Source organism: Dysidea avara, chromosome 8, assembly GCF_963678975.1.
Source record: "Dysidea avara chromosome 8, odDysAvar1.4, whole genome shotgun sequence".
NCBI lineage: Eukaryota > Metazoa > Porifera > Demospongiae > Dictyoceratida > Dysideidae > Dysidea > Dysidea avara.
Window position 1 is genome coordinate 21672275 of NC_089279.1, and position 12607 is coordinate 21684881.

At 37.4% G+C, this 12607-nt stretch overlaps 2 protein-coding genes across 2 annotated transcripts; both read left to right on the forward strand.

The window, feature by feature from the left end:
* The first annotated feature begins 5 nt into the window (after nt 1-5).
* Nucleotides 6-4454, forward strand: LOC136264673 (nuclear transport factor 2-like). Its single transcript, XM_066059453.1, has 4 exons — nt 6-167; nt 223-294; nt 3647-3745; nt 4194-4454. Exons 1-4 carry the CDS (start codon nt 75-77, stop codon nt 4302-4304), a joined length of 375 nt encoding a protein of 124 aa, XP_065915525.1. The 5' UTR covers nt 6-74; the 3' UTR covers nt 4305-4454.
* A 38-nt stretch (nt 4455-4492) lies between these two features.
* On the forward strand, nt 4493-12507 carry LOC136264652 (retinoblastoma-like protein 1). Its single transcript, XM_066059428.1, has 24 exons — nt 4493-5199; nt 5419-5552; nt 5611-5820; nt 5872-5936; nt 5991-6119; nt 6175-6234; nt 6474-6547; nt 6638-6732; nt 6783-6992; nt 7548-7725; nt 7777-7851; nt 8035-8177; nt 8239-8293; nt 8343-8408; nt 8559-8654; nt 8707-8794; nt 10054-10469; nt 10704-10780; nt 10838-10940; nt 11017-11088; nt 11160-11408; nt 11582-11647; nt 11876-11974; nt 12117-12507. The coding sequence occupies exons 1-24, from the start codon at nt 5068-5070 to the stop codon at nt 12333-12335; spliced, it is 3111 nt and encodes a 1036-aa protein (XP_065915500.1). The 5' UTR covers nt 4493-5067; the 3' UTR covers nt 12336-12507.
* Nucleotides 12508-12607: the final 100 nt, after the last annotated feature.

Sequence of the window (12607 nt, forward strand, 5' to 3'; positions counted from 1 at the left end):
GTGTTGGTAAAACTCGCCCACTTCCCGGATTTGGATATTAAATAGGCGCCCGTGATCAGTTAGCCTGGTCTGACATGGCTGTAGATGCAGAAGCTATTGCTAATCAGTTTGTACAGAGTTACTACGCGGTATTTGATTCGAATCGCTCTCAGTTAGCCGCATTTTATGTAAGTTTTGTACCGTACTGATTTTTGTGTAATTATTTTCGCGTATTTGTTATAGACAGAGCAGTCGATACTCAGTTTTGAAGGAACCAAGTTTCAAGGACCCCAAGCAATTGGTGAAAAGTTAAAGGTATACATCAAAATCGCACGTGTGCATTAATTAATTAATACACCTTGCTTGTATATTAGCGCTGGCGTTTATTTCAAATGACCCTTTTACACGTTTTAGCTAAAGTGCTTTAATTTTTTTAGTGTCCGTAACTAGTGCTAGCAATGACACGCGCACACCATTTATTGTGACTGGATTTCATATGGGCACAAGAGCCAAAACTTGAGGTAACACCAGCATGAAATTGCTCCACAAAAGGGTGTCATGTAGGTATGCTGTAGGTAGATATCTGTGACAATTTCACTTTGACCTGTGACTAGGAACCCTTTTCAGTTCTTGACTAGTGACTTAGTGACGATATTTCAGTACTTTTCGATTGATTGTGTGTTGGAAAATTTTACCGTTGACTTGGCATGAATTTGGTGACCTTGACCTTTGACTTAGGCTTTGACCATGGTCGCAGATCTACCTACAATGAGTGTCTGTGTGTCACCCCCTTGCTGCACTAAGGCTAACAATTACCTTGCCTTCAATTTGTTGGGCCTGACTGTTTTCTGGCTGCCTGTATAACCTCACCAGATGTCTCTACAGGTCTGTGAACACCAGGGAACAAAGTGCTGTAGAGGGTTCAAACACTGGACAGATGAGCAGGGAGCTGAATGTGTGACATACGTCTGTTTTGTGAGATTTCAGTCTATTTCCTACCTCTGACAGGTGGTCTGGTGCCTTTAATTCGTCCATTTTGTAATCCATCTCTTGCCCACCCTCTGCCCCCTTTTTGAGGACTCATGATACAGCAACACTGGTGAAAAATCTATCTAAAATGGTGGGAAACTCTGCAAGGATTACCTTGGCTTGGCTACCAGATTCTCTTAAAGGTTATGAATTGCTCCATCTTTGGTGAAAAATCCATACCAAGACTGTATAATAGAAACCAAGAGTATTGAACGGGTGGATTGCCCCATGATCAATGATTGCGTGAAGTAACACGGATATTTCAGTAATTGTTCGTTTATATTGCCAGTAAGGGCTGCTGTATTAGCCCAATTCGGCCACTAAACCAAGTGAAAACATGATAGCTTTAAAGGGAAATGATTAATGTTAAAGTTCTGACGCTGCCAAGCGGATCCCTTGTGCATCCGTTGTTTTAGCGAGCTGGAGTTATCTTGGGTCCTTACTACACTTTCCTTGTACAATAACTGTTGGATACTTGGTTGAATAACACGGAAAACTGGCGAACAAAGACCCGTTGCCACATACGCATTTCAAATTACCATTTTCGCATAAACAAACAATTACTGAAATATCCATGTTATTTTGTGCAATCAGTAATTACCGGCTAATACATCATTCGACACTCTTGGTTTCTATTATACACTCTTGTCCATACATATAGCTGCCAAAGCTGGTGAGTAACAGTGCTTTAAATTATTAAAATATGTTTTTTCTCTTAATGCATCCGTACGGGTGATTTTCCAAAATCCAGTCGTACTTGTATTCCAACTATCAAAGGAATGATAAAGTGTTAATTGTGTTGTCCATGTGCATGGACAAGAAAAAATTTCAGAAACTAGGGGGCAACTACGGGGTTTTACAAAAAAAAAATTAAACAGATTTTCTACTGACTGACTGACTGATGCCTTCAGAAAATAATAGCGACAGATAGCTACCTTTTACAGATTGGTAGGGTTTTCCAGCTATATAATTTCAATGCCTTTATTGTTGTGGACCAAAGCATTTAACATGTTGGGTGAATACAGCCATGCCTCTTCAGAATCTATAGCTATTCTATAAGACTGTTCATGAGTACACACTCTACCTGTGGCTAGTAGACAGATGCTTGAGTATCATGAAGCAAGCCTAGGCCTTCACATGCTATATTACTGCAGTACTATATGCCGTGCACACCAGCCATAAAATTGTGTTGTCCATGTGCATGGACAAGAAAAAATTTCAGAAACTAGGGGGCAAAAAAATTGTAAATTTAAACAAGTAGAATAGGGATCGAAGTTGTGATTCTGAAAAAAACTGCGTACGTAAGTCGAAATAGGAATCTTAAATTCAATGTACACAAATCAAGCTGCTTGGCTTGTATTGATGTATTAAGCAGTATTGTGAATCACCATCCCTATTACTTCTTGTTTACGCAGTTTTTTTCAGAATCACAACTTCGATCCCTATTCTACTTGTTTAAATTTACAATTTTTTGCCCCCCTATATAATTGAACAATTACTGACTGCTCTATTAGGGTACACTGAATGTTCTACCAGTACAGTACTTTCATTGATATAGACAACCAATCATATTTGTAGTGACTTAATGATTTCTGAGATGTGGTCTTCAATGTAGTCAACAGATTTCACCATTCTATTTCCCATTTCCTACAGATTTGGTTTTAGAGCATCCAATATTTGCTTTACACTCTACTAACTAGTGTGTTAGTAACTAATAGTATGGTAAAAAATCGTAAGCAAGGTCACTGGTGTGTCCTTGAAAACAAGTGTAAACTGTAAATTATTTTTAAAAGTGCAATCTGTTAATATAAATGGTAATTTGAATACACTATTTACACAACACCAAAAGTGTAAATACCAAGCACTTCTATTTGCTCAGGCTTATAAAATTTGAAGTGGTGCTTGGTTGCAACAAAAATGGGCATCAATGATCGCTTCAAAGCACTTGTGAACTCTGACACACGTAGGTAATTACACCCTCGAGTAGAACAGTAATTAGCCCAATTGTTGTGATGCTTGGGCTACAATTCTTCTACAACATGCATAGAAGTGGCTTCTAATGAATTCATGCTGCACTGGTATCTATGGTGACGGTCATTCACGCCCTGGAATTTCACATCTGTTATGCATATTGGAGATTTGTACAGAAATGTCACATGAGTTTCCAATCCTGTTGGAAATATGATACCACTTAAAATTAGGACTGAACCAAAATGATTTTGTAGTACTAGAATAACTACTCAATCTAGCTATTTCATAGTATGTTTGCATATTTTTACTGATTTTGTTTCAATATGACCAAAATAGAATTTACAGAAACAGAGGAGGTCTATTTATGTAAACTAGAAATATGGGTGAAGTGAGTTCCTGGGCTATATGGGCATAAAAAAGCTTTGTAGACTACCAGGAATAATGAATTTATTGTTGGAAGACGGTCCAGTGACGGTCCAGTGCTTATGCGAATATCAAGAGCAGCCTCGAGGTTTTCTCTGCATAGAAGTAGCACAGTTTTTTCTCTACATCAACATACAAGTGTGTGTGTGTGTGTGTGTGTGTGTGCAGGTTTGACGTAACTTCACACACTTTTCCTTGTTACTGATGTATAGTTGATGATTTCAATTGGTTGTTCTTTTTGTAGGGTCTCCCCTTCACAGTGGTACAACATGCTGTATCTACAATAGATGCCCAAATCAATCCTGCTGGTTTACTACTTGTCCATGTGGTTGGCCAATTAAAGGTGTGTTGTATACTGCTGTAGCCTAGTACAAGACTTGCATGTACAGTGTATTATGGTAGTGGCCCCTGACCTTCACTTGTAATAGTCACTGCATTAGATTAGTGACCGCTGCTCATTCTTAAATGGTAGCATAGAAAAGACACCACAGCTATTTTAATTCTTATAATGGTGTTGTTCTGGGAAGTTAGTTTTTTTTGCAGAGAAGATAGACTATCCTGCAAAGTAGTTCTACATTATGTATCTGAGGCCATCTTTGTAACAATGAAATTAGTGAGATGAGTTCGTGTAATTGGTCTTCTTGTATATAGCAAGTTTTTTTTTTATATTGAATAATTGCTGCCACAGCTGCAGTGAATTTTTGAGACTAGCCTTATTGGTATTATATAATTGCTGCAGCATTTTAACCATGAACGTCTTGTGTACGAATTATTTATGGTTTCTGTTGTAGACTGACAGCGATCCAGTACATGGATTTTCAGAATCATTTCTGCTACAGCAAATTGGAGACTCACTTTTTATCATCAATGATGCATTCAGACTAAGCCTTCACCACCAGTAACCAAACTGCTAGATGACTCCAAATTAATGTTGTTTCATCAGCTGCTGCCCACATGTTTTATGCATATCATGTTGATTTGTTTGTATGTGTAAACAACATTAGTTGTATACATTACACTGAAAGAGTTTTTCAAGATAGTATTTCAAATTACGGACAAGTTTCTATGGTGTAACGGAACGTACACGGAAATTCACTAGAATGGAGAGGGTAATACTTTTAACATCTAATCTAGAATTTGTACCTGTCGACAAGGCAAGAAAGCAAATCAATATCAAAAAAATTGGCGTCTACCTAGTCAAGTTCTATGGCACCAGCGGTACTGTTTAAGTTAAGTTTGCGCTAGGTACGCAAGAAGTTTAAGCAATAAACGGTAGAAATAGGTACACACATTTTTCTCAAAATATTCCTAGTTGAGCGAAGCTACTCACCTCGCGACTAAAGAAGTTTGTGGTCTTTCCGCACGCCGCGAACTTTACGCGCGTGTTTATTGCTCTGCGATTGGTTATTTTTCCCGCCATATGCGGCAGCTGTTAGGTGGCTAAAAAGTGGGATATTCCGTGGCTGATAATGATCACCATTTAACCTCCTTCCGTAGCGGTTGTAATTACTCGTGACAGTTGTAAAAGTTGGCGCCACTTCTGTTCACTCTATAAATAAGTGTTTTAACGTCTGGTATTGATAGAAAGGAAGATAACTCCTTGCGACACTTTGATCAGTAGAAAAACAGCGTAATTCTGTAAATCTTAGAGAGACTGGTGCGTAGATGAGCGCGCGGTCTACGATGGATACCAAAAAGAAGTTTGATGATGTCTGTCTCACTTTAAACATGGACAGCGAGACGGCGGACAGCGCCTGGGATCGTTATCGCAGGACAGATGAAGACTATGGCCTTGAAGTGAGTGACGCCAATATAAATATTAAACATCTTCACACGAAACTAAACTCTAGAATAAGAATAACACTACCTTCTTTTTATAGTCTTGAAACTGTTTTATTTCACAATCAACAAGTTGTGTGTTATGGTAATATTAGATGAGATTTGCTTATTTACACTTCGAAAAACACTGTACTTGGTAACTCAATAATTAGCTGTGCCCTTTCTCTGCACTTGTAGGGTGATAGCTTACACTGGCTAGCCTGTGCCCTTTATGCATCAGGCCAACAGTCAAGTCATGAGACAGTGGGTGGGCAACATGTCACTGGAAATAGAGTTTCGCTGACTCAGATACTTAGGAGTACAAACTTGAGGCAAGTTTAAACCTGCCCAGCACAGCTGTTATACTTGTATGGTTTTTTCCTTATATAGCTTGATAGAATTTTTCAAGATGATAAAGCGATGGGCTGAAATGGCAAAAATGGATCCAGATTTTCAAGAGAAAATTGACTCATTAGAAAGAAAATTTGAAGTAGTCTCAGTGATATTCCAGAAATACATGAAGGTGTTCTGTGATGTGTTTATCAAACCTGACCCAAGTGCAAAGACAACCAGACACAGGGCAGCTCGCAAACCCCAACGGTACAAATGTGACAATTATAATGTGTTTTGTATTTATCATGTACAATTTAGGAACAAACTGTGTACTTCTTATGAAGTGTTTTCTTTTGGTTGGACACTATATGTTCATGTTAAAGGTGACAAAGTACTTTTAACTGTTTCCTTATGATGTCGTAATTCCAAATATTTAGGAAAATATCCAGCCATCGCTGACGACTTAGTCAATTCTCATCACCTGTTATTATGCTGTGTGGACACATTGTATACAGCAGTATCTCTGATGTGCAACCGCGGTGATTTGTTAAATGACACATTTATTGGTATGCTTGCTGTAATAGATCAGTTTTTGTATAGTTTATTGTTTAACTAATCTAGTTCCCCAAGATCCACCTACAACAAATTATGTACTCCAGGAATTATGCAGACGCCACAATGGTAAGTAGGAACACATAGGATAGCCTTCTAGAGTTACACTTTTGAGAGCTAAAGTTTCTCAATGAGAAATGTACAAGTTTACATAGTATCAGCAGAAGCCTTTGTTTAACACTCCAATGAATGTGCTGGCAACAAGGATACTATAGGTTTACACTGCAGTTGAGGGGGCTATAGTTGTTCTAAAGGATGCCTCATGTAATGTGATTTGTTAATGGTTGATGTATGTTTATGATTTGTAGGGATTGAGAAAGAGTGTAAAGTTATAAAAGAGTTTCATTGGAGGAAAAGCTTGTTTGCTTTGTTTGGTGAAAAGGTCAGTCATTTAGTTGTTACAACGCTTTCATTTAGTGTCCATATGATGAGCAAACCATGCATTTAAAATTTCTTATCTTGTTTCTTACAGAAAGAGTGTGGTGGTGTTGATGTAGTTACTAGTGTCATCTCAGATGGTGATAGTTTGGCTTTATTACTCAACAAGAGACATTTCTATGCTAATGAGTAAGTGTATTGTTAAAATAATTCTCATGATTGTGTTGTTATTGTGTTAGCAAATACATTAATCATCTGTACGATGAGCATATTCTGGGGGAAGGAGAATTTGATGAAAGAATATTTATTAGTGAAAATGCTCCAAGTGAAATTGGTACACCAAGAGCAACATTTGGGTTCTTGGCAAGTAGTTACGAATCATCTCCACAACATCTTAAACCTCAAACACCACTGTCTGGCAAGCAGTACCTAGCAAGCAAGGAATACAGGTACCTCACTGTGTATGCTGCTAACATTATCATTGTATAAGGATGGGACCTTGTGAATTACAGAGAACAGTTATTAGGTTGTCTCTATGCCTTGTCATGTGATTGGATTGATCATGTGACCCTTGCATGACAATGTTCTTTTCATTGTTCTGTTCATGACAACAACAGAGGTCTGCAGGCTCCTGTGTTTATTTTTCTCAAGATTTTTTTTAAGTTTTAAAATTATAAAGCTGTATATGTGTGTGTGCTTATATAACTGTGGCTGTGTCTGTTTTGATGTGGCTACGATTACAGCAGACGTTTGCAATATTGTGGTTTCTATTTGAAATATCTGTTGTTTTTGTATGAAAATACCTACCACATAAAATTATCAAAAGAAATTATAATATCCAATATATATCTCTGGTAATGATTAATTAATTACTAACACTTTTATGTGGTGGGTGGGTAGAGTTCTTGAGGTTAAATTGTTTTAAAAATAAAATTATGTGGGTTGGTGTGGTGGTTTATGTTGTGTTTAGTCACCCACTGACCGTCCTTTGTAATGTATTTCAGGGACTTGACTCCCGTTGCAAATGCTGCCAATTCGGTGACCCACCTACATGCAATTCTTGCCGAAAACAAACCAGAGCCTTCTCAATACATCTTGAGTCTTTGTGACATTACTGTTGTGGATAACTTGCGTGGTAAAGTCACTGTTCTTAGCTCCAAGTTTCTTGCATCCTTTAATCAGGTATGAGAAATAATGAATATTTTGAGTTGTTAGAATACATGTGCATTTCAGGATGACAGTGAAGATTGTGATAGTTGCAAGTTTGCTCAACAGAGGCTAAAGTTGGCAGTTAGTTTGTTTTACAAGGTGAGGCTAAAGCTGTATTAACATATTGCATTGTCTTGAGTATATGATGACCAATTGAAGTCCAGAAAACATTTCTTATGTTAATGTTGGGAACTTCATATACCTTGGAGATCTGATACTTAATCATTAATGCTGTAATTTGTATCCTATATTAAGCTGTACTGCTTTTGAAATGATCTCTAGTTGCTGGACAGTGTTATAAAAGATGAGGAAAAGAGATTGGAAGATAGAACTGTCATACAGATAATGCTGGAACATGATTATTTCTTAACCTCACTATTTGCTTGCTCAGTAGAAATTGTACTAAAGTCTTATGACTCACAAAAGTATGAGGACTCCATTACAATTTAAAACATTTATGAAACCTGTTTTTTTATTTTATTTTAGAGTTTTTCCTTGGATTCTTACCATACTGGATTTGAGTGCCTACCATTTCTATAAGGTCTGTATGTAGTTAACATGTTGTGTTAGGCCATTATCACTTTGTCTAGGTAATTGAAGTGATAATTAAAGTTGAAGGCAGCTTGTCTAGAGGAATTATTAAACATCTTAACAAGGTAACAAGTCAACAAATTTGTCAGTAGTGTTGAAAGAGAAAGTTTATTTTCAACTTGTATAACCAACATGCGTAATATTTGTTGAACAACATTATAATTCAGTTTGTATATATTATTTGAATTTTGCTATTAAATTTAATGTTGTTTTAGATTGAAGCCATGGTGTTGGGATCATTGGCTTGGAGATCAGACTCTCCACTGTTTGATGCTATTGAACTAAAGGGTTCAGTGCCTTGCTATGATGAGGTACGTGTGGTGTGGGGAGAGTGGTATCTCATCATATTCCTGTTTTCTTCAGGTATCACTGCCTGTCAGTAGTCCAGATACTAGTAAAGGAGCTAGTCCTGGTCTTCTACATCCTAGACTGAGATCATTAGGAGCCAAGGGTAAAAAATAGATGTAAATGTGGTCTATGTTGGCCATATTGTGTAAGCTATCATACCTTCTGCTTGCTGCCAATGCATGTATGTATGATGTTGCTGAAAACTATTAGAGGTGGAAGAAAGAGAGCTCATGTGGTTCTACTATTTAATCTGCTGCATGTGTTTACAAAAATGTGGTATTGCTATTGCAAGCTAGAAGCCTCCTAAACAGTCATGTGCTTGCATGCACAAGGTATTGAGTGTGAGTAGAATTCATATGCAAGGAGGATGAATGTTTTTGTAGCAGTTTGGCTTTCCCCACGACTGTCATGTGACCACAAGCATGTGGAAACTGTTCTCACACAAACACAAGATGGTTGTCAATTGCATGTGTCACATGTGTGCTATGTACAGGTCAAGCATGCATTGTTTAGCTAGCTAGCAGCTAAGAACTGTGCTCTAGTTAAGATTCAGCATGTCATGCATCACTGTTAATGATTCTAGTGACTAGTCTGTTTGGTTAATATTATAAGCAACAAAAAAGCTCTTGCACTTGCTTCAGTTTAGTACCATTAAATTGGCTTAAGCAGTGTATGTTATTTTTAATCTCCGTTCCAAGTGGGCAATGTAAGCACCTACCCCAAAAGATTTATGCGTATTCAAACTTTGTTTTGTAAAGGTAATTCCATGGGAAAAGGGAGTGATGGTTGTTATGATTTATGTATGGCTTCTACATTGATGAGAAAAATGTGCCAACTCAACACAACATGTACAGTAAACTTCATCCTACACTAACTTTTGTACATAACTGAACAGAATTTTTAATGTTGAGGCAAGTTTAAACCTGCCCAGCAACAGCTGTTGCATTTGTATGGTTTATTCCATATATGGTATGTCATTAATTTTGATACTTTGATGTCACACTTCAAGATGACTATACAAGGTTCCAAAATTGAGACAAAAAGTTAAATGTATATACTGTTGAGCAGCTATGGTATATATAGCACAGCTTTTAGCATAATTAAGCAAAGTAGAGTAACTCCTTATTCAAATGGTTTGGTGCTGTCTTTGTGCATTTTACATTTGAAATGACTCAAGCAATGCATTGGCAGCAAAAGAAAAAAAATTTACTGATGCTGAATTAACGTTATAGAAATGTCACTGTTTTGTGTGTGTGTGTGTGTGTGTGTGTGTGTGTGTGTGTGTGTGTGTGTGTGTGTGTGTGTGTGTGTGTGTGTGTGTGTGTGTGTGTGTTTATTACATTTATATCCCTGTTTACTCAGATGCTTCAGTGTCACCACTGTCAGCTCATGACCGCTATTCATCACCAGTTCCATCCAGCGTTAGGAGACAATTGTTTTCAACAGCCTCAACACTTAGTCCAAGTGCTAGCAGCAGTAAATATGTACCAATAGCACCAAAGCCATCAGCCATCACTGTCAAACAGTCCAGCCCAAGCACTAGCAAATTTGTGTCAATTGCTCCCAAGCCACCAGTAGTAACTGTTACACCATTGGAAGGCTCACAGTCATCTACTACAGAACTATTATTGTCACCAGCAAGAAAAGATGGATATGTTACACAGCCCACTGTGCAAGTCTCACCTCCTTCTCCTGCTAAGTCACTGTTGTTACCAGCTGAAACTGTTGGGTCCAGTAAACCTAGAAGAGGTGGATCTCTTGAGCTGTTTTACAGAAAGGTAAGCTATTTCTTTATCTCTCTTAATAATAAAGTACTGGTTTTGCTCTGACTGTCATTTTTTTGCCATGTAAGTCTCTGGTGACTAAACTTCTGGTCACCTAACTAAGTATGGGGTCAGCCTTAATAATAAGGTGGTCTTATTACAGTTTATTGTATGTACCTTACCTATGGGAACCTAGTTTGTGTGGCCGTTTTGAAGGGTTGATGAAACTTTTATTCTTATTTTCTGTAGGTGTTTCAGATGGCTTACTTAAGAGTGAAAGACCTTTGTGAAAGATTGGATATTTTGGATATGAATGACATTCAAAAGTAAGCACCCAGAATGACACAAAGATTGTAGACGTATACCTACTCACTTTTGTATAGAATTTGGACCACATTGGAACACTCATTAGTAAGGAATCCTGATATGTTGAGAGACCGAGACATCGACCAGTTGATAATGTGTGCAATCTATGTTATGTCAAAGGTGAGTGTGTGTGTGTATGTGTGTGCATCGCCTTTGTATGTGTGTTAAGTTAGTTACATGGTGGTATATGTTGTAGGTCCTTAAACTACAAGTAACCTTTCAAGAGATCATGAAACAATACAGACATCAACCTCAAGCCAGAAATCATGTACGTACTATAACCTAATTGTGTAGGACACTGTATGACAATTGTTAACAAGTGTTGGGTGTTTTCCATAGGTATATCGTAGTGTTCTCTTAAATAATGGAGATCGTAAAGAAATATTGAAATCCGGCAATATAACTTCATCTTCAATGAAATCAACAGTGGTTCCCATAGCCGAATATGATCCAGACTTTACTGAGGGACGTACTCTCAACCGAAAAGATGTGGCACTGGGTCAGAGAGGCGATATCATTGAGTTCTACAATAAGATATACATTAACTACATTAAAGACTTTGCTCTGAAGTTTCAGTCAACTGATGAGGTGAGATAATAGTATACTGAAAAATGTATGTTACATACACCATGTTTTCCAGCACAACATCTACGTGTGTATACACATACATTTGTATTCACAACTTACAGTATTTGTAGACCATTGTTCATTAATGTAATTGTACATACATTCAAATACTGTACATGTCAATCTATTTACAGAGTTGCGGTGCTCCAGCATTGTCACCGATGCCTATAGTGAAGAAATCCCAACCATCACCTAGGAAGGTATGACATAAATCCCAATGTATGGTCACTGTACTTCATAATCTACAACCGTGGTCTACCCATTCTGTTTATTTTGCTCTACACTGCTGTATTAGAAAAAAAATTGACCTCTTTACCTTTGCGTAAAATCGGTATTCTCTTAATTGACCATAATTATTGCAGATCATATATTGGAGTGGCACGCCCTATATAGAATGTACAATAGTTATATTGACACTTTTTATCCAGGTATCCAAGAATATTTTTATTTCACCACATAAACCACAACTGGCACCATCACCTCTCACCAAAACTTACGAATATCAGTTTGACAGAAGTCCCTCCAAGGTGAGTTGAAATACATAATACTATATAATTATGTTGTGTTGTCTCCTAACTTCTGTTTGGCAAGAAATAAGTGAATAAATACCTAATGAACAGGTGTCCATTATATAGAAATATTCTTCAAATGTTTTCTCTGTTTGTATAGGATTTGTCTAAAATCAATGAAGTGGTCAGTGCTGCAAGAACTGTAACCGGAACAAAACGGAAACTAGACTACACTGCATCAGGGCTAAGCCCCCCTAGCCCTAAGCAACTGACACTGACAGTTCCACGATCTCAGTCTACCAAGATGATGCAACAGGTTCTCAAAATGAGCCAGGAGAGACAAGAAGCCAAAATCCATTTATCAACTGTCCCACAATAAATGTTGTTTTAGTGTTTTTGTAGCTTTATTTGTGTACATCAATTACTGATAGTATATATTGTTTTATACAGTTTGACTGTAGGTAATGTTATATTATTGTACAGGCAGGTATTTATTGCTATGTAGTTTTGTTACTGCATAAAAAATTGTTTATATACATAAAATTACTGTGTATGGAAAGAATGTACCTGTCTGTAACAGACTCTTAGACACTTTGGCCTATTCTGCTGTGATAGAAGTTTTCCTGGATAATTTGGAGAGTTAGAGAGGAC